The sequence below is a fragment of the Anomaloglossus baeobatrachus genome, chromosome 4, assembly GCF_048569485.1.
Source record: "Anomaloglossus baeobatrachus isolate aAnoBae1 chromosome 4, aAnoBae1.hap1, whole genome shotgun sequence".
In the NCBI taxonomy this organism is placed as follows: domain Eukaryota; kingdom Metazoa; phylum Chordata; class Amphibia; order Anura; family Aromobatidae; genus Anomaloglossus; species Anomaloglossus baeobatrachus.
In genome coordinates this window covers 508,942,209-508,970,160 of record NC_134356.1, presented here as the reverse complement: position 1 = coordinate 508,970,160, position 27,952 = coordinate 508,942,209, and the positions used below count along the sequence as shown (strand labels likewise).

At 49.3% G+C, this 27,952-nt stretch overlaps 1 protein-coding gene across 1 annotated transcript in view; it reads left to right on the top strand.

The window, feature by feature from the left end:
* The window catches only part of HDGFL3 (HDGF like 3), a 99,286-nt gene that overhangs the window by 33,864 nt on the left and 37,470 nt on the right, over positions 1-27,952 (top strand). Inside the window, exons 2-3 of the mRNA XM_075345845.1 lie at positions 1,412-1,488; positions 9,367-9,505. Coding sequence (XP_075201960.1) covers positions 1,412-1,488; positions 9,367-9,505 — 216 coding nt within the window. The remainder of the gene's footprint in view (positions 1-1,411; positions 1,489-9,366; positions 9,506-27,952) is intronic.

Genomic DNA, 27,952 nt, shown 5'->3' with positions numbered 1-27,952 from the left:
CGCACATCCGGCATCGTTAGAGATATCGTAGCGTGTGACAGCTACGAACGACTGTTAACGAGCAAAAATACTTACCTTATTGTTGCTCGATGACACGTCGTTCATTTTCATAAAGTCGTTCCTCCTGCTCGCCGGTTGTTCGTCGTTCCCGTGGCAGCACACATCGTTCCGTGTGACACCCCGGGAATGACGAACACAGCTTACCTGCGTCCTGCCAGCAATGCAGAAGGAAAGAGGTGGGCGGGATGTTACGTCCCGCTCATCTCCAACCTTCCGCTTCTATTGGGCGGCCGCTGTGTGACGTCGCTGTGACGCCGAACGTCCCTCCCCCTTCAGGAAGAGGATGTTCGCCGCCCACAGCGAGGTCGTCCAGGAGGTAAGTATGCGTGACAGGGGGTTAACGACTTTGTGCGCAATGGGCAACAAATTGCCCGTGACGCACACACGACGGGGGCGGGTGCGATTGCTCATGCGATCGCATGATATATCATCCCGTGTGACGCCACCCTAACACAGGTGCAAGTGCTATCTGTGAAAACCATGGAAATCGGACATGTGAATGAACCCTTAGCTTAAACAATCCATCCATCCCTTAGAACTGTTCACACCCCAAATACTTTCTTACTAGTCCTACTTCAACCCTCTTTACTCCGACTCTTTCAACTACATGACTGTTAACCTCAAATCTTTTTGTTTTTATTCTGATTGCCTAAAGCGGGCTTTACACACTGCGATATCGGTCCCGATATCGCTAGTGTGGGTACTCGCCCCCATCTGTTGCGCGACACGGGCAAATCGCTGCCCGTGCCGCACAACATCGCCCAGACCCGTCACACTACTAACCTGCACGGCGACGTCGCTGTGACCGGCGAACCGCCTCCTTTCTAAGGGGGCGATCCGTGTGTCGTCACAGCGACGTCACTGAGCGGCCGCCCAATAGCAGCGGAGGGGCGGAGCTGAGCGGGACGTAACATCCCGCCCACCTCCTTCCTTCCGCACAGCGTCCGGGAGGCAGGTAAGGAGAACTTCCTCGTTCCTGCGGTGTCACACGGAGCGATGTGTGCTGCCGCAGGAACAAGGAACAACCTCGTTACTGCTGCAGTAACGATATTTGAGAATGGACCCCCATGTCACCGATGAGCGATTTTGCACGTTTTTGCAACGATGCAAAATCACTCATCGGTGTCACACGCAACTGCATCGCTAATGCGACCGGATGTGCGTCACCAATTCCGGGACCCCAACGAGTTCGCATTAGCGATGTCGTAGCGTGTAAAGCCCCCTTTACACTTGCTGTGTAACTTTAGTTTATACAGTGACATTTGGTATATTGTTATAAAATCTTTGTGTTACAACTCCATAAAAAGATTGTGCAATGTATGGAATATTAATAAACACTTATTATTTACAGATTGATGAATTACCAGAAGGAGCAGTGAAACCACCTGCAAATAAATTTCCAATATTCTTCTTTGGCACCCATGAAACGTACGTTTTTACTTATTTCTCATTGCATGTAAGATATATTGTAATACTTGAAATATTTTAAAATTGTTTTGGAAAAATTTAAATGCTACATAAAATTCAAAAAGACTGAGATGAGCAAATAACTTGTTGCCTGAGTAGCAATTTGTTCGCAATATTTAGACCAGGTTTATAGACCAGGTTTAAAATTTAGTTACTGCTTGCTTAATTGCCCATACCTGTTAGACACTTTATTTTCTATGAACATTCCCCTAAATTTATGTGCACTTAATAACTGAAGATCTTTTTTTTGAAAGTTTCGAGATCATCTATCCATATAATGTCTTCCTGGTGAGCCTGTGATAGATTTGTGTTTATGCACCACTGCCGATCTCAGGTGATAGAGGTAGGGAGCTGCAACATGAACCAATGATGAGATGGGGAGTGGCTCAGACTACCTCAGAGTCCCTGTAGACATTGTAGCTAAGCTGTAGTCACAGGTCACTGTTTTTGCCCTCATGCAACTGAGCTAAAGAGAATCACAGTAAAATAAACATAGATGCTTGACCTGCTTTTTCATGTATTTTGACCTCATTTTGCCCACCAGCCTTCTCTTGGTTACAGTGTGTAAAACTCTTGCCCTACTGATTTTCATTTCTGAAGATATGTCATTGTCCAGTAGTCACGGCAAACATATTCTTAGTTCTCCATTTGCCGACTAGAGGCCTAAAAGAGTATACAGAGTCATCCAATAATTTAAAAAAAAGTATACAGTATATAAAAGTTTAAAGAAGAAAAATTACCATTATGTTGTAAATGCAAAATAAGGTGTTTTACTTTTTGGATATCAAGAATAATAAATTATGATTCCTTTCTCGCCTTTTCATTGGGGGACACAGACAGTGTGACAGTGGGTTATATGGTTTCTCCAGGGGAGGCTTGACACTAGATTTGCAAAAGTGTTAGCTCCTCCTCCCACAGCATATACCCCAGCTAGGCAGGAAACTAGCTCAGTTCTTTTTAGTGTCAGCAGGGAGGCTGACATGTCTGGACTGAGCTCCACCAGAGGTGCCTCAGCCCAGCTTATTTTTACTTTTTATTTTGTTTTTCTTTTCTTATTCATTCTATTTTGATAGGGGCAATACCAGGGTGCCTTGCCACCCCTGTTCCCCCCGTGTACGGGCAGAGGAAACCTGGCATGCAAAAGCCGTCAGTCTTCCCTCGCGCCCAAGTGGTCGGGTCTGCGTACCCCTCCAGGCTCCCTGGAAGCGCCTCACAGAGGTAGCTCCAGAGGGCTAGGCAGAACCGAGTACCTGCTAGCCTTGAGCCAAAGATGCGTCCCCGAGATCCCCGCATCCCAGGACCGACGCGTCTTCAGACGGAGCAAGGGCAGGTAGGGAGACGACGAGTCAGTCCCCTGCATTCAGACTGCCGCCTGAGATGGCGCCGGTGGGGCGATGCAGGCCGTGATCCCGGGGAAGCATCATTAATTTAGCTCCCGGTGTCGGCCTGCATGTTTAGCAACGCCCACTCCACTGCTCTAGAAGCTGCTAGTGGGCCGTCTCTCCCCTCCATGCTGCCCATTACATGTGGGGAGAAGACACGGGTGAGATCGCCTCCTTGGCTCTGCAACTCTGCAGCACTATATACCGCTCTGTTCAGTGGTATATCGCTGTCTTCCTAGCGGTGTGTGCTTGCTGGCTGGCGGTGTATATCAGCTTTTAGCGGTATATACTGACTGTGCCTGCAGGTATATACTGACTGTTTGGCAGTGTATGCCGCTTTACTATTGGTATATACCAGCTCTGTATAGCAGTCCCTTTCTAATACTGCTAGTAGCTCCTCACCCACAGTAGTGTAATACTGCTAAAGGCTCACAGTATAATTATACGTTTGTTGCTGACATGCGTAAAAACCGCAAGGGTGCTAAAGCTTCCCAGGCATCCTCTATGGACCTGTACTATGCTTGCACCACCTGTGGCAGCTCGTTTCCCAATGGGCGAAGCTATCCACTCTGCCGAGGCTGCGATGCCCCTACTACAATGTCACAACAGGCGTTGCCGGACCAGGGGGTCGTGCAATCTGTGGGTTCGGCCCCGGCCACCATTCAGGCAGCACCCCCATCTGAGGAGGCTATCCCTGCATGGGCTCTTATGAGGTCTAAAAGGTTAGATGACCTGGCCGCTCAGATATCTCAGCCTTCCACAGGCTCCCACAGCCTCCCCCTGGCTCAGCTCCCTCAGGGGAGCCCGCCTTCGTCTGGTATATCATCCCCAGTACGTAAAAAGGCTGTCTCCAAAGGCGCCATTGCGTCCGCTCCGCCTCATCTGACTCACACGATGGTCAGTCTGACTCAGACTCCGTGACCTTTAGTAGTCACGATTCCCGGGACTCTGACACTGATTCAGATGTCCCTTCTGAGTCTAGGCATATGGAAAACACTCTGATAGCGGCTGTCAATCACTCTCTGTCGATTTCTGATCAGCCCTCGGACCCGACTTCTCAGTCGGCAATCAAGCGAGCCAAGAAGCCGCCTAAGTCCTTTGCCCCTGATCCAATTTTTCATCAAATCGTATCTAAATGGTGGGATCACCCTGATAGGAGGTTTAATAAAAAATCCTCCTCTTCATTCGCTTATCCCTTTCCCCCGGAAATGGTTAAGCCCTGGTCGGTACCCCCCGTGGTGGATCCGCCAGTATCCAGACTGGCTAAACACACGGTTATGTCTGTTTCAGACAACGCGTCTCTTAAGGACTCGTCTGACCGCGCAGTTGATGCTGCGGTCAAATCTATTTTTCAGGCTTCGGGCTCCTCTCTACGCCCCCTGTTTGCCATAACATGGGTGGCTAGAGCTATGAGCGTGTGGAGTAGGAATTTGCGCAAGTTGCTTCGCCCTTGCAAATATCCTCCGGAGGCTCTTGAGATTCTTGATTTGTTCTCTCTCACCTCTAATTATCTTCTTCACGGCTCTCTAGATGCAGCCAGCTGGTCAGCCCTAATGGCAGCCAATGCTGTCTTCGCCCGCAGGGTTCTGTGGCTAAAAATCTGGAATGCGGACAGTGCCTCCAAAAAGTCCCTGTCCACACTTCCCTTCCAGGGTCTTCATCTATTTGGTGAATCCCTGGACAAGCTCATATCTGAGGCGACGGGTGGTAAAAGTACCATTTTACCACAAAAGCGGCCTGTAGCCAGAAATCTCAAAAAGCCATCGACCCAAGGACCGTCCCAACGCTCAGATCAAGGATCCGGTCCTTCAAGGGGCTCTTCTTGGCGTTCCCACTCCAAGCAGTCCAAATCCAAGGGACCTCGATCTGTACAGGCCCCCTCAGCATGACGCCAGGTATCCTGTAGATCCGACTCCTGTGGGAGGACGGCTTCTGCTTTTCCGGGATATCTGGCTAGAGCACACTCACGATGCCTGGGTTCGAGAAATCGTCACCTCGGGTTACAAGATCGATTTCCATTCCCTGCCGGCCACCAGGTTTCTGCGTTCTCGTCTCCCAAAGTCCAAGACGCAAAACCAGGCCTTAATTCAGGCCATAGCTTCTTTACAAAAGGCAAACGTTATCATTCCAGTGCCCCTGGAACAGCGCGGCAAAGGTTTCTATTCAAACCTTTTTGTCGTTCCCAAAAAAGATGGCTCTGTCCGCCCTATCTTGGACCTCAAACGGCTAAACAAATTTGTACGCATTCGTACTTTCCGAATGGAATCTCTGAGAGCAGTGCTAGCCGCCATGGAACCTGGAGAATTCCTAGCTTCCTTAGACGTTCAAGATGCCTATTTACACATTCCCATACGTGTCTCTCATCAACGGTTCCTTCGCTTTGCCGTAGGACACCGTCATTTCCAATTCAGGGCCCTTCCCTTTGGACTTGCTACTGCGCCTCGGGTCTTCACAAAGGTCATGGCGGCCGTCATGTCCATTTTACACCCCAGAGGCATCCTGGTCGTTCCCCTCCAGAGGACAAGAGGGCTTCCATGATTCGGGCTGCGCAATTCCTCCTCTCTCGCCGTCACACATCCCTTCGGAACGGAATGAGAGTGTTAGGCAAAATGGTGGCGGTCATGGAAGCCGTGTCCTTTGCCCAATTCCATCTGCGCCCTCTACAGCTGGATCTTCTATCCTCCTTGGACAAGAATCCAGCTTCCCTGGACCGGTCAGTCCGCCTGTATCGGTCTGCGCTCAGCTCCCTCGTCTGGTGGACTCAAGTCTCATCCCTATCTCAAGGGAAGTCCTTCCGCCCGGTCCACTGGCAGGTTGTCACGACGGATGCCAGCCTGATAGGCTGGGCGGCGGTGTTTCTCCGCCACACTGTTCAGGGACGCTGGTCTCCTTCCGAGCGCTCTTTGCACATCAATGTTCTGGAGATCAGAGCCATATTTCTGGCCCTTCAGAATCTTCAACCGTCAGGGAGGAACTCGCAGCAGGGCAGCGATGAAGGAGGTATCCAAAATTCTTCGTTGGGCAGAGAAGTACATCCCCATCATCTCAGCTGTCCATATCCCAGGGGTAGACAACTGGGCCGCAGACGTTCTCAGCAGGCAAGGTCTAGCGGCGGGAGAATGGTCCCTCCACGACGAAGTGTTCCATCAGATCACTCTTCGTTGGGGGCTCTCGGATGTGGACCTCATGGCGTCTCGAATGAATGCCAAAATACGTCCCTTCATATCGCGGTCGAGAGACCCGCTAGCGTTAGGCTCCGACGCTCTAGTCTTTCCATGGTCGCAGTTCCGCCTTCCTTACATCTTCCCTCCGTTTCCTCTCATTCCGAGAGTAATCAAGAAAATCAAAGCGGAGGGAATTCCGGTGATCCTCGTGGCCCCGGACTGGCCCAGGAGGGCCTGGTACCCAGAGCTCCTCCAACTTCTCAGCGACACTCCCTGGCGTGCATTTGACGGCGTGGCGCTTGAATCCCTGATTCTAGCCAGATCGGGGTTTTCTTCCAGGGTAGTTCATACTATGCTTAATGCTCAGAAGCCTTCCTCCGCCAGCATTTAACACAGGACCTGGAAGACCTATCTTGCCTGGTGTGACCGTCATGGTCGGTCACTCCTGACCTTTTCAATCCCTAACGTTCTTGCTTTTCTGCAAGACGGTCTGGACTCGGGTCTTGCTCTCAAGTACCCTTAAAGGACAAGTTTCTGCCTTGTCGATTTTTTTTTCCAGAAGCAGCTGGCTTCTCGCCCTCAGGTCCGTACCTTCCTTCAAGGGGTAGCGCATTTGGTCCCTCCTTATAGCCACCCCTTGGATCCCTGGGATCTGAATCTGGTTATGGGAGTTCTTCAACTTCCTCCCTTCGAACCTCTGAGAGAAATCTCTCTTCAACGACTATCTTGGAAAGTTGCCTTTTTAGTCGCTATCACCTCTATCAGGCGAGTGTCCGAACTGGCAGCTCAGTCCTGTCGCTCACCTTACCTGATATTCCATCATGATAAGGTGGTTCTTCGGCCTTCCCCCGCCTTCCTTCCGAAGGTCGTATCCTCTTTCCACCTGAACGAGGACATTGTGTTGCCATCATTCTGCCCGGCCCCGGTCCACTCCTTTTGAGAAAGCCCTTCACAATCTCGATCTTGTCAGGGCTCTGCGGATCTACATCTCCAGAACAGCGCCGTTGCGCAAGTCCGATGCTGTTTTCGTCCTCCCAGTAGGACACAAGAAGGGCAACCCGGCATCTAAATCCACAATTTCTCGATGGATCAGGACTGCCATCTGTGAGGCATACAAAGCACGAGGTGCCGTTCCCCCTCAATCTGTGCGGGCCCACTCTACACGAGCAGTGGGTGCCTCCTGGGCTATTCGCCATCAGGCCTCGGCGGCCCAACTTTGCAAGGCCGCTACCTGGTCCAGTGTGCACACATTTACAAAATTCCACAGAGTGCATACGCATGCCTCCGCGGATGCTGCTCTTGGAAGACAAGTCCGTCAGGCAGCAGTGGCCCATTTATAAGTGGCCACTGCTCGGTTTCTTGACAGTGTTGATATGTGTTCACTACAGTTGCAGTCGTTAGTCAGCTCTTAGTCTGACGTTATACACTGTTAATAGTTCAGTTCCCACCCAGGGACTGCTTTGGGACGTCCCACTGTCTGTGTCCCCCAATGAAAAGGCGAGAATGGAAAGGACATTTTTGTGTACTCACCGTAAAATGTCTTCCTTGGAGCCTTTCATTGGGGGACACAGCTTCCCGCCCTTGTGGTTTTGGTTGTCCTTCTCCTACTGCTTTTACACCAAACTGAGCTAGTTTCCTGCCTAGCTGGGGTATATGCTGTGGGAGGAGGAGCTAACACTTTTGCAAATCTAGTGTCAAGCCTCCCCTGGAGACACCATATAACCCACTGTCACACTGTCTGTGTCCCCCAATGAAAGGCTCCAAGGAAGACATTTTACGGTGAGTACACAAAAATGTCCTTATTTCAGTCTTGACATTAGACGTTCTAGATATACTTGTTACAACTGTCAGAGGCCACAGGCTCAAAAAGACCACTTTAGGCCCCCTTCACACGTCCGTGAAAATCACGCACGTTTTTCAGAGACGTGTCAAAGGTGCGTTTTGTCCTCGGTGTGCCGTGTTTATGGCACAACGTGTGTTCTTCGTGTGTTACCCGTGAAAACACACGGAGAATGGGAGCTTTCTCCTCACCTGTCCCTGGCATTGCTGTCAGTGGTGCTGATCTTCGGGCTCCGGTCCTGCCGACTCCCTGCTGCTGCTGCTGCTTTCGCCCGCAGTGGAGTGAATATGCGATGAGCATAATGAGCGGGGGTCGGAAGCAAGTGACAGCAGCGGCAGAGACCGCAGTGCTGGAGAAGGTGAGTATAGATTTTTTTACAAACACGTGTGTTTTCTCCGGTGCGTGTCACACGGATCACATCCGTGCGAGCCGTGTGACACCCATGAGGCCGGAGAAAAATGGACATGTCTACGTGTGGAGCACATGGGCACACATATGCTCCACACTTACACACGGTCCATAGCAAAACATACACGTGTGTGCAGACCCATTGATTTTAATGGGTCTACGTGTGCCCGTGTCTCCAGTACGTGAGGAAACAGACCAAACACGTACCGGAGACACGGACGTGTTAAGGGGGCCTTAGACAGACTTGGCACAAGTGAGATTCTAGATGAACCATTGCCTTCACCATTTAACCCCTGTACAGTTATCTGGTCTTACAACACTGGATTGCATCCATGGAAGGGCTGATGGCTGGAGGAGCATATGTGAGTCGAGGGGTCATCAGGGAAAAAAATCTGACGTAAATCCAGTGCTTAAACTACAAGCCGAGGTCAACAGGAAATACAAAATAGTACACAAGAGCAAGTGTCTAGAGTGACCAGGTCTAGCTAAACTAAAGACCTTGTGGTAGGAGACTGCTGGGATTTATATAGAAAGGAGACCCCTCGGACGAGGGGTGTCACTGCAGTGGAGCGGCTCAGGAGGGTCACAGGATGGAGGGTCGGCAATGCGGCGGGCGCCATTGATCTGACAGTGGTCTCCATTGAATTGCCCTCAGTTAACACAATGGACCTCAAGAAAATGGCCGCTGAGGCGGTGCGTGTGCAGATTGACGCTATGGACTTCAACAAAATGGCCGCAGAGGCCTAGCTGCACACGCACCACCTCTACGGCCATTTTCTTGAAGTCAGTCTTGTTAGTCGCGGGCGAGCCGCGACACCCCCTTTTCCGAGCTCGCAGCATTGCCAATCCTGCCTCCTATGACCCTCCTGAGGTACTTCACCACTATGATTATAAGACGGACCCTTGTTTTAACATTAAAAATTATGTTTTCCTATTTTCTTGCTCTAAATTTGGGGTGCATCTTATAATCCAGTATGTCTTATAAAACGAAAAATACGGTATATCCAATATACAGTATATGCATAACACATTTTTCTTATTTTAGTGCATTTTTGGGACCCAAAGATCTGTTCCCTTACAAGGAATTTAAAGACAAGTTTGGAAAGTCAAATAAGCGGAAAGGATTCAATGAAGGATTGTGGGAAATAGAAAACAACCCTGGAGTCAAATTTACTGGATACCAGGTATGCAGACCGGACAGTAACATAGAATTATCTGCAAGTGAACATAACCCCCAAGATCTTGGTTTACAGGAAATACAGTCATATGAAAAAGTTTGGGCACCCCTATTAATGTTAACCTTTTTTCTTTATAACAATTTGGGTTTTTGCAGCAGCTATTTCAGTTTCATATATCTAATAACTGATGGACTGTGTAATATTTCTGGATTGAAATGAGGTTTATTGTACTAACAGAAAATGTGCAATCCGCATTTAAACAAAATTTGACCGGTGCAAAAGTATGGGCACCCTTATCAATTTCTTGATTTGAACACTCCTAACTACTTTTTACTGACTTACTAAAGCACTAAATTGGTTTTGTAACCTCATTGAGCTTTGAACTTCATAGGCAGGTGTATCCAATCATGAGAAAAGGTATTTAAGGTGGCCACTTGCAAGTTGTTCTCCTATTTGAATCTCCTATGAAGAGTGGCATCATGGGCTCCTCAAAACAACTCTCAAATGATCTGAAAACAAAGATTATTCAACATAGTTGTTCAAGGGAAGGATACAAAAAGTTGTCTCAGAGATTTAAACTGTCAGTTTCCACTGTGAGGAACATAGTAAGGAAATGGAAGAACACAGATACAGTTCTTGTTAAGCCCAGAAGTGGCAGGCCAAGAAAAATATCAAAGACAGAGAAGAAGAATGGTGAGAACAGTCAAGGACAATCCACAGACCACCTCCAAAGACCTGCAGCATCATCTTGCTGCAGATGGTGTCATTGTGCATCGGTCAACAATACAGCGCACTTTGCACAAGGAGAAGCTGTATGGGAGAGTGATGCGAAAAAGCCGTTTCTTCAAGCACGCCACAAACAGAGTCATCTGAGGTATACAAAAGCAGATTTTGACAAGCCAGTTACATTTTGGAAGACGGTCCTGTGGATTGATGAAATAAAGATTGAGTTGTTTGGTCATACATAAAGGCGTTATGCATGGAGGCAAAAAAACACGGCATTCCAAGAAAAGCACTTGCTACGCACAGTAAAATTTGGTGGAGGTTCCATCATGCGTTGGGGCTGTGTGGCCAATGCCGGCACCAGGAATCTTGTTAAAGTTGAGGGTCGCATGGATTCAACTCAGTATCAGCAGATTCTTGACAATAATGTGCAAGAATCAGTGACAAAGTTGAAGTTACGCAGGGGATGGATATTTCAGCAAGACAATGATCCAAAACACCACTCCAAATCTACTCAGGCATTCATGCAGAGGAACAATTACAATGTTCTGGAATGGCCATCCCAGTCCCCAGACCTGAATATCATTGAACATCTGTGGGATGATTTGAAGCGTGCTGTCCATGCTCGGCGACCATCAAACTTAACTGAACTGGAATTGTTTTGTAAACAGGAATGGTCAAATATACCTTCATCCAGGATCCAGGAACTCATTAAAAGCTACAGGAAGCGACTAGAGGCTGTGATTTTTGCAAAAGGAGGATCTACAAAATATTAATGTCACTTTTATTTTGAGGTGCCCATACTTTTGCACCGGTCAAATTTTGTTTAAATGTGGATTGCACATTTTCTGTTAGTACAATAAACCTCATTTCAATCCAGAAATATTACTCAGTCCATCAGTTATTAGATATATGAAACTGAAATATCTGTTGCAAAAACCCAAATTGTTATACAGAAAAAAGGTTAACATTAGTAGGGGTGCCCAAACTTTTTCATATGACTGTATACAGTCATGGGCAAGACTTTTGAGACGGACACAAATTTTGCTTTCACAATCTTTTCTTTCATTGCCTTTATATCTTTTAGGCAGATGTTTCTGTGGTTACTGAAGTACAATTATAAAATCTTTTACTGACAGAAACATCAAGTTTATGCAAATATTCAATATTCACATTGTTGACACTTTTTTTTTTCAAGACTTCAGTAACACCCTGGCATGCTTGATATCAGCTTCTAGGCCAACTCTAATAACGTGGAAATGATTACAATTTCTATGTTTTTGTTTGTCCATTTGCTTTTTGAAGTTTGACTACAGGTTCTCAATGCATTTGATATCTTCCGAATTTCTTGGCCATACACACAAAATGTCATTTCTCTATCGTTTCATTGGGGGACACAGGACCATGGGTTATGCTGCTGTCATTAGGAGGCTGACACTAAGTAAACAGAAAAAGTTAGCTCCTCCCCAGCAGTATAACCCCTGAGCCGGAGGCGGGCTCAATCAGTTTTTTGCTTAGTGTCGTAGGAGGCTGATGTGGGCCGACTGGGCCCCCTTCAGCCACTTGATTTTTTGCGTATTTTTTTTTCATTTTTTCTCGGCGACGCTCGTCGCTCTCATCTGTGGTACTTTTCTGTTTCTGCAGGTATCGTACTTCTCTTCCTCAGCTCTCGCAGCCCGGTGGGTACCACTCCCTAGGGTCGCAGAGGTTTGAGTCTTCGGGCCATCGCCCCCGTCCATTCCCGCGGTACCAATCCCTGGTGTGTTCGTGCGGGGCAGAATCTTCCTGGGCACCCCTATCCGCTCTGCGGTATCACCCCAAAGGGCGCAAGGGGCTCGGCAAATAGGGACTGGATCACAGCGCGTCTCGATCTGGATGGGGCCCGCAGCGCTGCTACGTTTTTAGGGGTTTCTATCCCCCACCAGGTCCACCTCCCTGCCTTCTTCAGCCGGCTCCCTGGTGCCCGCAGCCATCCCTTCTGCGAGCGGAGCACACAGGAGCATGTGCAGAGTCTCAGCCTGCACTCTGGAGCGCGCCGAGGATCAGGTAGGACACCCTCTCCTACCTTCTCCCCCTCGGGCGGCTGCAAAAATTTAGGCCCTGGTCTGGGCCTAGTCGCCGGGCACCCCCGCTGCATCCGCGGAGCTCCCTGAAGACTCCTAGGCCGGGCGGCCGGGTCCGCCGCCGCTGCCTCTGCCCGCGCGGCAGCCTCAAATTTAGCCCCCGGCTTCGGCCGGGTCCGTGGCGTCCCAGGCCGCGACACCGCCGCCTCGCGGCCGGGTCCGCCGGCGCTGCCTCTGCCGCGAGGCAGCGTCCAAATTTAGCCCCCGGCTGCGGCCTGGTACTCAGCGTCCCAGGCTGCGACGCCGCCGCCTTGCTGCCGGATCCGCCGGCGCTGCCTCTGCCCGCGCGGCAGCGTCATAATTTAGCCCCCGGCTTCGGCCGGGTCCTCGGCGTCCTAGGCCGCGACGCCGCCGCCTCGCGGCCGGATCCGCCGGCGCTGCCTCTGCCCGCGCGGCAGCGTCCTACCTTAGCCCCCGGCTTCAGCCGGGTCCTCGGCGTCCTAGGCCGCGACGACGCCGCCTCGCGGCCGGGTCAGCCGGCGCTGCCTCGGCCGCGAGGCAGCGTAAAAATTTAGCCCCCGGCTTCGGCCTAGTCCTCGGCGTCCCAGGCCCGCCTCCTGCGCAGCGCTATTGGCCGCCGGCCTCTCCTTCTCCGCCCTCCGCTCTGCCCCAGGCATCATCAGGGGAGGGGGGTGGGGGATATTTTTTCCCGCTCCCTCAGTGTTCATTTTATTTAAAAGACAAAAAAAAAAAAAAACAACAACATCTGCGGATTGCTGAGGCTGCAGCAACCTTTTTCGGGGAAAAACAGAACACACTCTTTTGGTAGTGTATATTTTTTTATATTGGGTCGATTTTTTATTATAGATACGTGCATGATCTTCATACATTGACTCCTACATTGCTTATGCGGGCACTTGTTTTTCTATCACGTTTTTAGTACATAGCGTTTCCAGCTCGACTTTTTAGTGATTTTGGGCCGGTAAGCCCAAGACTCGGTCCCCTCTTTTGTGAGTTAGTTTCAAGAAGATGTCAGTTTGCTGTTGACCCCTGCCGGCTTGTAACGCCCTGTCTCAGGCCACCACTCCCCTCGCTATGTCCCTCGGGTTCGTGCGCATGCGCCGCGTCTCCGGCCGATGCTCGGTCATACCATCCATAGGACTGGCGCAATCCCCTCGGGGAGGGGAGTCCCGTACCAGGGACCTTTTCTCCTATGCTGGAAGCGGACCCGCCAGGTCTCGTCCCTGTGGCTCCCCAGTTTCCACTTATTCCCCAGGTCCAGACTGTCCTTCCTCTGGCAGTCTTCCGACATCTGGGGTGATGGCCCAGGCTTCCACCTCCGCTGGATTCAGAGCAGGACCTAGATGTCTTGGCGCATGACGAATAGCCTGCTACAAATGGTGAGTCAAGCCGTAAGGCTACGGACAGCCCTCTTCTCTCCGTGCACGCAGATCTCCCTTAAGACATTTGAAGCAGACCCTTATGTGCTCAGAGGACATCCAGAGCTCGCCGAGTTACCGCGGGCTCACAGACAACTACCAGACACGGAGTTGACCAGCAGTAAGTCTTGTCATTGTCTTTTTTCCCTTCTCCAAGGCGATTTCGGAGAAGAAGGGGCACACTATACTGGAGTCGCTAATGATCACAGACGGCAACCAGACACGGCGTTTACCAGCGGTAAGTCGTGTTATTGTCATTTCATTCCCCCAAAGGGCTCTGGAGAAAGGGGGCATGCCTCTTTGCAGGGAACAAGGTGGGGGCCACTGCGGTTTTTTTCAGTGGACAGCCAGTTCGCACGGTGACTGCGTGATCATGGATAATCCCCGGACGTGTTTTTTCCCAGTGGTAAGTCCGTTTATTTGTCTTGCCCCTTCTCGAAGGGGGCTCCGAAAGGAAGCGACACGCTACCCTTTATGCGACCCGCCTGGGTTCCTCTGGGCTTCTCGTCACTATTGTGCCGCTCCGCAGGGACTTCCCGGACACCATACGCAGTGGTCCACGTCCCACCTATGCCGACCAAGGGCTGGGTATCCTCTTGAGTGAGTACCCTCTTTTCACAAACCTGATGTCTGCCCGCTACTCGGCCTGAACCTCTAGCATCAGTGTTCCCACCATCGAGACCTCTGACTCGGGATCAGGAACGCAGATTCGACATCTAGGAAGTCGCTGACTTTTTTTTTCCGACTTTCGGGAACGCCCTTTCGGAGATAGGTCGAGTCGAGTTTATCCCTAGGCTACGTCAGGGTAGGCTACTCTCCCCCCTAGGCTACGTAAGAGAAGGGTATATCCCTTTCCTGGCATCGGCCCTGATGCACCAGGTTCGTTCCCTCACGCAAACCCGTCTGGAAGCCTTTATCCCTACAACAGCCATCTCCGCCCTGCATGGCTGCGGTCCGTTCCAGCCTTTCTAAAAAAGCTTACAGGGATCACTGTCCCTACGTATCCTACTCTGCAGAGCTGCTAGGCTGTCTCCGCCCAGAAACGACCGGGAGGCCCAGAGTCTCCCTTCAAGAACCATCGCCTTGAGGCTTAGACCATCATCACCCTCTAGGAAGCTACCCCTTCCTTGCTACTAGGGTAGCTGAGCTACCGGAAGGAGCCCTCCAGGACCCGGCCCGGTCCGGTCCATCATCCCTCAGGCACAGTATTCGAGCCGTTCAAGGGTGGCTACTCCTCACGCAGGAGTAGTTTTTTCCCTCCTGACACAGAGCCCCGCGTGCTTTTTGCCTCCCGCGCCCGTTTCTTCCCTTCGGTTTTTTGGCTCCTTCACAGCCTGTGGCGGTGATAGCGACGGTGCACATACCAGATTTCATCCCGGACTCTCCAACGGAGCGCTCTGAGGAACGGAGACAGGAAGGTTCCGTCTTCGCGGGTGACCCGCCAATCCCCTCCTAGCGGACCAGTCTTCGCAACCATCCCTGGGAAGCTCCCTTTCCTCCTCTGGAGCTTATTATCAACCGTCACCAGCCCCCCGTGCTAGGGTTTGCTATCCCACCATCCCTCGGCAGGGTCCCGAGGGACACTCCTAGAGCGTCGTCTCTCCTTCAACATTCCGGACTTCAGAGGCAGCTGGTTAGCCCAGTTACAATTTCTTCTCTAGGTCGCGGTGACCCAGCCAGGTTCCAGTTGGACCATGCCACAGCGGTGATTACATCATCCACCAGGAAGATGCAGAGAGTGTCATGGCAAGGGAAGAGGCCAAGAAGATCTTGCTCTGGGACGGGTCCCTTCGCTCGCTAATCTCGGCAGCACATCCCTAGCGTGGACGTTTAGACGGCCGATGTCCGCGGTAGGATGGACCTCGCGTAGGTAAAGGGCTCCAACGCGGAAATCACCAGCCAGATCTCTGGCGAAGGAAGACCTCCGGTCATGGACCATTTTTGGCCTTCCGATCCAAATCTCAGTCAAGGGTGCTTAGAGTATGCACCTGCTCGGGACTAGATGTCGACGCCCTAGTCTGGTCGTGTAGCCTGTTCAGGCTCTTGTGCATCTGCCCGCGGCTTCCTATGATCTCGAGGGTTCTCAAGATGGACCAAGGCAAGCGATAGATCGGGAGTGACCCAGGCGAGCATAGTTTCACATAATTTACTCATCTCCTCGCAAAGGCCCCGTGGCCCCTTCCAGACCGCAAAATTCTTCCGTGTCGGGGCCCCTCTATTCTACCAGGGCTCAGAAGTCCCAAGTTACATGGCCTCATCAGTGGATCCCAGATGCTGGCTCGTCAGGTCTGTGGGCAAGATGATGGTAGGCATTGAAGAGGGCCGGGAATCAAGCTTCCTCGAAGATTTATTTCATCGTTCACTAGAGATGTGGGACCTGAACCCAGTGATGGGTTCGATCAAGGTTCCCCTTTTTTTCTCTGCTCCCACCTGTTTTGATAGGTGGGCTCCTCGTGGCCATCGGGTTATTACAGACGGCATCAGGGCGGACAGCCCTCTTGTCATTTTTTCCCCACTTTTCCGGCTCCGCCAGCAGGACAAGGGGGGGCTACAGCCAGAACCTTTCGTTTCTGTCCAAGACACCTCGCTGTTCCTTCCAGCAGAGGACTTTGGGTTTCGGTCTTTCGGTTCTAGGCTCCTCTCTCAGCCTAAAAGGGGCATAGTTCGTTCCAGGGCTGGTGCGAGCCCTCAGTTTTTCGTGTCTGCAGGACACCATTTTTCGGTCTCACCGACCGTCAATCCATCCTTCCACCCTTGCCCAAGAAGCGTGTGCCGGCGCCAGGGGCCAGAATTTCACATGGATTCTTTCCTCCATATGTGCAGACTATCGCATGAAGGACGGATTTCCGCCGCGGTCTACCGGGCAAGGGGCACCCTCGAACGATTGGACTCCAGTCGTCGATTGACCAGGTCCCCTGGTCCGTCACCCGCTCTAGCTGGAATACCTTGACTATTTTCTACCAGATTCACACCCAAGCTTCGGCAGAGGCCAGTCTTGGCGTAGGGTTTGCGGGTGGCATTGGCACACCGGTAACAGCATTAGGCGCTTGTAGGTCTGGGTCAAGCCCAGCAAGGGGGAAGTGGCTTCCTTCCTATCTCCGGTGATGGTTTTTCTTCCCACCCAGGGACTGTGTCCCCCAATGAAACGATAGAGAAAGAAGGATTTTTGTGTACTCACCGTAAAATCTCTTTCTCTGAGTCTTCATTGGGGGACACAGCACCCACCCTGCTTGTGTTTTTTGTTATATAGGACATGCCTGTTGCCCCAGTGCCTGTATTCCCAGGTCACTGGTCACACGAATGATCGTCATAGTTTCTTACCTTGTTTTATTCAGGATTGTTTGGTTCTCCTCCTACTGCTTGTGCACTAAACTGATTGAGCCCGCCTCCGGCTCAGGGGTTATACTGCTGGGGAGGAGCTAACTTTTTCTGTTTACTTAGTGTCAGCCTCCTAGTGACAGCAGCATAACCCATGGTCCTGTGTCCCCCAATGAAGACTCAGAGAAAGAGATTTTACGGTGAGTACACAAAAATCCTTCTTTTCTTTTTTTTTACCAAGCCACTTATAACTTCTTAATTGTGACATGATGCTCCATCAAACTGAAAAAAGCACTGTTCATCACCAAATTACTCCTGGATCAATGGGAGAAGCTGCAATTGGAGGACATTTAGATCAAATTCTTTATTAATGACAGTGTTTTTAGGCAAAGTAGGGAATGAGCACACTCCCTTGGATGAAAAGTTACTTTACACATGAATGTTCTCAGGATGGGTTATTGTTGGCATGACACAGGACTTACGGTTGTGCTCACCTTTTCTTCTCCGAAAAAGCATTCAAATAGATATAGCTTCTTTAGGCCCGTTTCACACGTCAGTGAAAAACACAGACGTTCTTCACTGACGTGTAAAACACGCACATGTCCCTCTGTGTTCCGTGATTCACGGCACACGTGGGTTGTCCATGTGCAATCCGTGATTTGTGATTGCATATGGACATTACTCACCTGCCTTCACTGCTACTGTGTATGGTGCTGATCTCCTCGGGTCTACAGCGTCCGCCCACCGCTCTCAGCACCTACTTCCTGGTCGGGTTTTCCTGCTCTCATGAATATTCATGAGCCAGGCAGAAGCTGCTGAGAGCAGAGGCTGCACAGCGAATCGCAGACAAGGTAAGTTGAAAATATTTAATATGTCCGTGATTTTCTGGTACATGTTTCACTGATCACACACGGATCACACCATAGTGTGGTCCGTGGGTCATCAGTGATGCCAGAAAAATACTGACTTGTCTCCGTGCAGAATCACGGCCACGAGTGCACGCTGCACAAGACAAGTTCAGTGAAAAATCACTGATGGTGTGAGCAGACCCATTGATTATATGTATAAAAAAAAGCACAAACGTACCAGAATCACTGACTTGTGAAAGGGGCCTTAGAAAGAATATCTTTACCAGAGTCCTCTCCAGTTCACAAGTGGGATTCACAAGTGTGGAGGGGGCTCAGGAGCAGAGCTCTCTTCACATGAGGTAGATGCCAGCTGTGTTATATAACTGGTATATGTCTCTAAAATGTCACAAATGACTGTCGGTTAGCAAGGGACTCTTATGTTGTCACTCAGGCTATTGGACTCTACACTATCCTTGTTCTCCAGATTACCCCTAATGGTAAAGATGCCGGAGTCCCGTGCCTTACTATACTCCTGAGTAAAGCTAAACTGTTCCCCCCTTCCATAATAGGAAGAAAGGGTCAGTGGTGTGATGGAAACAGATAATTCAGTCAGGGATAACAGAAACTGAGTCACACTGTACACTCTCAGGAATAAACAGTAAGAAACTAAATAGAAAAGCTAGAGAAGTACTGCAAGAACAAAAGGATAACAAAAAGTTGACACTACAACCGCACACAATAATAATATAAGAACCACCAGTAAGCCTGGATAAATCCACCTCTCCTGGCCAAGCTATAGCTGGCACTAATGGAAGTGTCCAGCCAGCATATATATGAGGTGAGTTAGTATGACAGGCTCTCCCATAGCATGTGACTAAAGAAGATTAACAAGTAGTCCAGCAGAGATGAACTCTTGCTAGTCTGTCTATGAACAGCAGGTCTGTGAGTCAACCCCCTAGTCATCTGGAGTTGATCACAGACCTCAGAAAAGTTAGCAGGCAGAGTGCAACAATCTGAAGTCTCCCCAGATCTTGCCAAAACCTCTTTGTGACATAAAAACTGCATCTGGAGTTGAGCTCCATTCAATGCTGTTAACCATTTTGATGCTGCTGTCAATCTCTGAAAACATGTGAATGGAGTGGTTAGACAGGATAACAGGACACCGATGGATTACTATGGAAGTGGGGATCTTCCGCCACTGCCATCATGGTGTCCTTTGAAGTCCAGGAACAGCCTGAGCTTCGAAAGGAAGTGTGATTTTTCTTTTATATTACAGTACCACAGAAATTGTGGAATAGGGGATTTATGATTTCCCAAAAAGTGGTAAATATTCTTAATATTTAGGATCTTTTCTACAAGAATACAATTTCGCCAGTGATGGGGTAGATATGTAGGGAAAAAGTGCTCAGTGCATAAATTAGTAATTCATAGAAAATTAATTGACTTAATAATAAAAAATATAATCCCATATACAGATATCCAATAAAGTGCAAGAGGTTATAGAAAATAAGTATGCAAAAATTGTCTGCAAAGGGACAAAAAAAAGAAACCGTAAACATGATAAGACTGGATCAAACAAACCACATCACCTCATGTATTTGCGCCCCCTTGAGTCCACAAGACCCGCAGCCTTTCTGTAAACAGACCGTTTTTCATGAATGTCTGAATTCTATCACAGGGGCTTTCACACATCATTCTGAATGTTACCATCTGAGTCCATTGAAAAAAAGCATGTGTTGCAGGGTGCGCTTTTTTCCATCCGTGTGATTATCTGCATGTATGTATTTGTCATCCATGTGTCATTCATGAGCTATCCATGTGACACGTGCCAGAAAAAAACACATGACACTGAAATAAATGGTTGTGATGTGTACAAAGTATGGAAAGATAGATAGATAGCTTGTTCAGTTATTTAGTCAAATAAACAATTAAATGGAAAAAAAAAATACATGGGGTTCCCCCAATTTTGATAACCAATGCGGGTAAAGTAGTCAGCTGCGGGCTACAACCTTCAGCTGTCTGCTTTTCCTTGGCTGGTTATAAAAAGCGTTTGTTTTTTTAAATTATTTATTTAAATCATTTAATAAAAACAGCGTTGGATCCCACCTATTTTTGATAATCAGCCAAAGCAGACAGTTGGGGGTTGTTATTATCAAGCTGGGCAGGTCCATAATTATTTTGCCCTCCCCGTCCTAAAAGTAGCAGTCTCCAGCTGCTCCAGAAGTGATGCATCCATTAGATGCACGAATTCTAGCGCTTTGACCTGGTGCGGTGGGTTATTAATTGAGAGGCATTCATCAGACACCCCGCATTACTAACCCAGTAAGTGTAAAGAGAACAAAAGAACATACAAAAAATATGATTGTAAAAAAAAAATTACTCTCCATCTCTCCCTTGTTCACCAATTTATTAAAAAAAGCCATGCAGGGCCGAAGTAGTCCACAGAATCCGACGTAGTCCACAATGCAAACCTGAAAGACATAAAAAAAATTGAATTAAAGAAATTAAAACAAGAGACTCCCTCAATAACCAATTTATTAGAAACCAATTTATTAGAAATGAAAGTTCCCACATCTGATGTAATTCAGGGGTTCCCATGATGTTCCTTTATTACCAGCATCAAAGTCTATGTAGGTTTTGAGCAGCAGCAGCCCGGCGTACACTCAACTCTGCTGACCTGGGGACTTTGATAAGAGGTTATGTCAAGAACATCACCGCTCATCACTGTGATATATGGTGATGTTCCTGACATCACCACTCATCACAATGTCCGGGACAGCACAGCACAGCATACACCAGGATCAAACCCTATGGAGCCTCGTTCTGAGTCTCCATAGACTTTAATGCTTGTAATTGTGGAACATCATGGGAATCCCTGGATTATGTTGCATTTGGGAACTTTCCTTTCTAATAATTGGTTAATGAGGGAGTCACTTGTTTTTATTTCATTAATTCTCTCATTTTATGTCTTTGGGTTTTCCATTGTCGACTAAAGCGGGCTTTACACGGTACGATATATCAAACGATATGTCGTCGGGGTCGCACATCTGGCACCGTTTGACATATCGTAGCGTGTGACCGCTACGAGCGTCTGTTAACGAGCAAAAATACTCACCTTATCGTTGCTCGTTGACACGTTGCTCATTTTCTAAATATCGCACGTACTTCTCTGCGCCGGTTGTTCATCGTTCCCGGGGCAGCACACATCGCTCCGTGTGACACCCCGGGAACGATGAACACAGCTTACATGCGTCCCGCTGGCAATGCGAAGGAAGGAGGTGGGCGGGATGTTTACGTCCCGCTCATCTCCGCCCCTCCGCTTCTATTGGTCGGCGGGTGTGTGACGTTGCTGTGACGCCGAACGTCCCTTCACTTCAGGAAGTGGATGTTCGCCGCCCTCAGCGAGATCGTTCGGGAGGTAGGTACGTGTGACGGGGGGTTACAACATTGTGCGACACGGACAACAAATTGCCCGTGCCGCACAAATGATGGGGGCGGGTGCGATCGCACGATTAATTGTAACGTGTAAAGCAGCCTTAAGTCATAGTCTGTGGACTACTACAGACCTGCATGGATTTTTGTTTTAATAAACTGGTGAACCAAAGAGAGAGTCAGGAAATGATATTTTAAAATAAAATATTTTTTTCTGCGTTTTTTCTCTTTACATCTACTGGGTTAGTGATGGGGGGTGTTTGATAGACGCCTCTTCATTACTAAACCCTGGGCTTGATGTAATCCAAAGTAAACAGGGGTTGGTAGAAAGCTCACCATTAGTTCTGCAGACCCACTATAGAATCAGGTTGTCTTGAAATGTTGTTAATTCATTATCACATTCTTGTGTGTTTTGTACTAGGTTGGGTTTATATATGGATTTCTCCTTATTTATCTGTATATGCCTATGAGTAAGGAGTCCTCTCCGAGATGTGTAAGGCGGGGGCCTTATTAGGTCAACATCATAACACATATTTGATTTTATCATGTATGTGATTGCTCAATAAAGAAGATAGAAATTTTTTATGGAAAATTTTGGTGCTGGACATTTCCTTTTTTCTGTTTGCCCTGGGCTTGATGCCAGCTGTCAATACACAGCTGACATCAACCCCATAAACCACTACCCCAATTGCCACCACATTAGCGCAATTGGGAAAATGCGGGCAAAGCGACAGAATTAGCACATCTAATGGATGTGCCAATTCTGGGGCACCTGCAGGCTGCTATTTTTAGGTTGGGGAGGACCTAATAACATGGACCTTCCCACCATGATAATGCTAGCCCCATCTGTCTACTTTACTTTGACTGGTTATCAAAAATAGGGGTACCCTACACAGTTTTGTTTTTTCAATTATTTAAATAAAAAAAGGTTTGGGATCCCTCTATTTTTGATAAGCAGCCAAGATAATGCTGAGAGTTGCAGCCCACAGTTGTCTGCTTTACCTGTGCTGGTTATCAAAAATGGGGGGACCCCATTTCATTATTTTTTTATTTACTTATTTATTTAATTGGCTAAATAGCTGTACAAGCAATGTAGCTTAGTACCTCCCATCTATCATCTATCCATCCATCCATTCACTTATCTATCTATCTATCTATCTACAGTGCTGGCCAAAAGTATTGGCACCCCTGCAATTCTGTCAGAGAATACTCAGTTTCTTTTTGAAAATGATTGCAATCACAAATTCTTTGGTATTATTATCTTCATTTAATTTGTCTTCAATGAAAAAAAAAAATGTCATAAAGTCAAATTGGATATAATTCCACACCAAACATAAAAAGGGGGTGGACAAACGTATTGGCACTGTTTGAAAAATCATGTGATGCTTCTCTAATTTGTGTAACAGCACCTGTAACTTACCCGTGGCACCTAACAGGTGTTGGCAATAACTAAATCATACTTGCAGCCAGTTGACATGGATTAAAGTTGACTCAATCTCTGTCCTGTGTCCTTGTGTGTACCACATTGAGCATGGAGAAAAGAAAGAAGACCAAAGAACTCTCTGAGGACTTGAGAATCCAAATTGTGAGGAAGCATGAGCAATCTCAAGGCTACAAGTCCATCTCCAAACACCTGAAAGTTCCTGTGTCTACGGTGCACAGTGTAATCGAGAAGTTTAAAGCCCATGGCACTGTAGCTAACCTCCCTAGATGTGGAAGGAAAAGAAAAATTGCCGAGAGATTTCAACGCAAGATTGTGCGGATGGTGGATAAAGAACCTCGACTAACATCCAAACAAGTTCAAGCTGCCCTGCAGTCCCGAGGGTACAACAGTGTCAACCCGTACTATCCGTCGGCGTCTGAATGAAAAGGGACTGTATGGTAGGATACCCAGGAAGACCCCACTTCTTACCCCGAGACATAAAAAAGCCAGGCTGGAGTTTGCCAAAACTTACCTGAGAAAGCCTAAAACGTTTTGGAAGAATGTTCTCTGGTCAGATGAGACAAAAGTAGAGCTTTTTGGGAAAAGCCATCAACATAGAGTTTACAGGAATAAAAAAGAGGCATTCAAAGAAAAGAACACGGTCCCTACAGTCAAACATGGCGGAGGTTCCCTGATGTTTTGGGGTTGCTTTGCTGCCTCTGGCACTGGACTGCTTGACCGTGTGCATGGCATTATGAAGTATGAAGACTACCAACAAATTTTGCAGCATAATGTAGGGCCCAGTGTGAGAAAGCTGGGTCTTCCTCAGAGGTCATGGGTCTTTCAGCAGGACAATGACCCAAAACACACTTCAAAAAGCACTAGAAAATGGTTTGATAGAAAGCACTGGAGACTACTAAAGTGGCCAGCAATGAGTCCAGACCTGAATCCCATAGAACACCTGTGGAGAGATCTCAAAATGGCAGATTGGAGAAGGCACCTTCAAATCTCAGGGACCTGGAGCAGTTTGCCAAAGAGGAATGGTCTAAAATTCCAGCAGAGCATTGTAAGAAACTCATTGATGGTTACCAGAAGCGGTTGTTCGCAGTTATTTTGGCTAAAGGTTGTGCAACCAAGTATTAGGCTAAAGGCTACTTTACACGTTGCGATATCGGTCCCGATATCACTAGCGTGGGTACCCGCTCCCATCTGTTGTGCGACACGGGCAAATCGCTGCCCGTGCCGCACAACATCGTGCAGACTCGTCACACATCCTTACCTGCCCGGCGACGTCGCTGTGACCGGCGAACCGCCTCCTTTCTAAGGGGACGGTCCGTGCCGCGTCACAGCGACGTCACTGAGCGGCCGCCCAATAGAAGCGGAGGGGCGGAGATGAGTGGCCGGAACATCCCGCCCACCTCCTTCCTTCCTCATAGCGGCCGGGAGGCAGGTAAGGAGAGGTTCCTCGTTCCTGCGGCGTCACACATAGCGATGTGTGCTGCCGCAGGAGCGACGAACTACATCGTTACTGCTGCAGTAACGATAATCGAGAATGGACCCCCATGTCACCGATGAGCGATTTTGCACGTTTTTGCAACGATGCAAAATCTCTCATCGGTGTCACACGCAGCAACATCGCTAATGCGGCCGGATGTGCGTCACAAATTCCGTGACCCCAACGACTCCGCATTAGCGATGTCGCAGCGTGTAAAGCCCCCTTAAGGGTGCCAATACTTTTGTCTGGCCCATTTTTGGAGTTTTGTATGAAATGAACAATGATTTGATTTTTGTTTCATTCTCTTTTGTGTTTTTTCATTGCAAGCAAAATAAATGAAGATAATAATACCAAAGAATTTGTGATTGCAATCATTTTCAAGAAGAAACTGAGTATTATCTGACAGAATTGCAGGGGTGCCAATACTTTTGGCCAGCACTGTATTTATCTATCTATTTATCTTTGCACATCTTCAACGCATTAAAAAACATTAATTTTAGTGTCATTCGTTTTTCTTTGTCGCTCCATTGGGAGACCCAGACAATTGGGTGTATAGCTTCTGCGTCCGGAGGCCACACAAAGTATTACACTTAAAAGTGTAAAGCCCCTCCCCTTCTGCCTATACACCCCCCCGTGCATCACGGGCTCCTCAGTTTTTATGCTTTGTGCGAAGTAGGCACACATCCACGCATAGCTCCACATCTTAGTCAGCAGCAGCTGCTGACTATGTCGGATGGAAGAAAAGAGGGCCCATAACAGTGCCCCCAGCATGCTCCCTTCTCACCCCACTCTGGTCGGCGGTGTTGTTAAGGTTGAGGTACCCATTGCGGGTACATAGGCAGGAGCCACATGCTGTTTTCCTTCCCCATCCCTTAAGGGCTCTGGGTGAAGTGGGATCCTAATCGGTCTCCAGGCACGGGGACCGTGCTCCCTCCGCAGCCCCTGGGGAATCTGCTGGACAGGAGCCGGGTATCGTCAGGGACAAGGCCCTGCTACTGTGAGGTACTCTGTGTCCCCTTGGGGGACCGCGCATGGAGCGCTTGTGCCATACACACTGCAGCACTGCTGGGTGTGTTAGTGCGCCGGGGACTACCGCGCCGACCGCGCTTATTTGCCGGCCACGCTTATAACTTTAGTCCCCGGCTTTTGTGGCCTAGTATCGCATATTCCCGCCCACAGGCCTGCCAGTCAGGGGAAGGGCGGGACGCTGCACAGGACGTCAGCGCTGAGGGCTGGAGCATACTTTGTATCCTCCTCCCCCCTCACTGAGCACCGTGGGGCACCAGATTCCCGCACTTTCTAGGGCACGCCCACGGCCCCCTCCTCCCCACAGAACGCCGGCAGCCATTCCTGTCAGCACTTCTGACGCTGGAGAGGAGAGACAACACGGCTCTGGGAGGCCCAGGCAGGGAATCTGGTGATCACACAACCGCTTTGAGCGGTCGGTAAGCAGCACCTGAGGTGCTGGCCCCACTGAGTGCCGAAGTGTACATATATATATATGCTTATATGCTATATATTTACACTGTACGGTCGCACTGTTGATTTTTGGCTATATACCCTCCTGGATTGTACTCAGAGGAGACAACAGCATGTCGTCCGCAAAAAGCAAGGGTGCCAAAGCACAGGCTTACTTTGCAACCTGTACCTCATGTGCGGCTATACTACCGGCAGGTTCCACCGACCCTCATTGTGTGCAATGCTCGGCCCCTGTGGCACTTACTCAGCCGGAGCCTCTGCTACTGGTGGCCCAGGTGGAACCACCTGCTACCACTGTCCAGGTGACAGGGACGGAGTTTGCAGTATTTGCTGACAAACTGTCTGAGAGTATGGATAAATGGTCTGCTAAGATACTAGAAGCCTTACAGTCCAGACCGGTGACTCAGGCCCCGGGCACTGTTGAATCATTGACCCCAGGCCCCCCTCAGTTGGAGCAGCAAAGTGCTCCTGGGGTGACCCATAGGTCCCAGGGTGAGGTCTCTGACACGGACCGCAGTCCCAGGCCGCCTAAGCGGGCTCGCTGGGAAATTCCCTCGACTTCATCACACTGTTCAGGGTCTCAGCAGGAGGACTCTCTGGATGATGAAGCGGAGGTAGCAGATCAGGATTCTGATCCTGAGGCCGCTCTCAACCTAGATACACCTGAAGGTGACGCCATAGTGAATGACCTTATAGCGACCATCAATCAGGTGTTGGATATTTCTCCCCCAGCTCCTCCAATTGAGGAGTCAGGTTCTCAGCAGGAGAAATTCCGTTTCAGGTTTCCCAAGCGTACAATGAGTACGTTTCTGGATCACTCCGACTTCAGAGAGGCAGTCCAGAAACACCGAGCTTGTCCAGATAAGCGTTTTTCCAAGCGCCTTAAGGATACACGTTATCCCTTCCCCCCTGACGTTGTCAAGGGCTGGGCTCAGTGTCCCAAGGTGGATCCTCCAGTCTCCAGACTGGCGGCTAGATCCATAGTTGCAGTGGAAGATGGGGCTTCACTCAAAGATGCCACTGACAGACAGATGGAGCTCTGGTTGAAATCCATCTATGAAGCTATCGGCGCGTCTTTTGCTCCAGCATTCGCAGCCGTATGGGCACTCCAAGCTATCTCAGCTTGTCATGCGCAGATTAATGCAGTCACACGTACGTCTGCTCCGCAAGTGGTGTCCTTAACCTATCAGGCGTCGGCGTTTGCGTCCTACGCCATTAATGCTGTCCTGGACTCTGCGAGCCGTACGGCGGTAGCATCCGCCAATTCGGTGGCAGTCCGCAGGGCCATGTGGCTACGTGAATGGAAGGCAGACTCTGCTTCCAAAAAGTTCTTAACCGGTTTGCCATTTTCTGGCGACCGCCTGTTTGGTGAGCGATTGGATGAAATCATTAAACAATCCAAGGGAAAGGACTCATCCTTACCCCAGTCCAAACCAAACAGACCTCAACAACGGAAGGTACAATCGAGGTTTCGGTCCTTTCGGTCCGCGGGCAGGTCTCAATTCTCCTCGTCCAAAAGGCCTCAGAAGGATCAGAGGAACTCCGATTCATGGCGGTCTAAGTCACGTCCTAAAAAGACCGCCGGAGGAACCGCTCCCAAAGCGGCCTCCTCATGACTTTCGGCCTCCTCACACCGCATCCTCGGTCGGTGGCAGGCTTTCCCGCTTTTGCGACGCCTGGCTGCCACAGGTAAAAGACCGTTGGGTGAGAGACATTCTGTCTCACGGTTACAGGATAGAGTTCAGCTCTCGTCCTCCGACTCGATTCTTCAGAACATCTCCGCCCCCCGAGCGAGCCGATGCTCTTCTTCAGGCGGTGTGCACTCTGAAGGCAGAAGGAGTGGTGATCCCTGTTCCTTTTCAGCAACAGGGTCACGGTTTTTACTCCAACTTGTTCGTGGTGCCGAAAAAGGACGGATCCTTCCGTCCTGTTCTGGACCTAAAACTGCTCAACAAACACGTAAAAACCAGGCAGTTCCGGATGGAATCGCTCCGCTCCGTCATCGCCTCAATGTCCCAAGGAGATTTCCTAGCATCAATCGACATCAAAGATGCTTATCTCCACGTACCGATTGCACCAGAGCATCAGCGCTTCCTGCGTTTCGCCATAGGGGACGAACACCTTCAGTTCGTGGCACTGCCTTTCGGCCTGGCGACAGCCCCACGGGTCTTCACCAAGGTCATGGCAACAGTAGTAGCAGTTCTGCACTCTCAGGGACACTCGGTGATCCCTT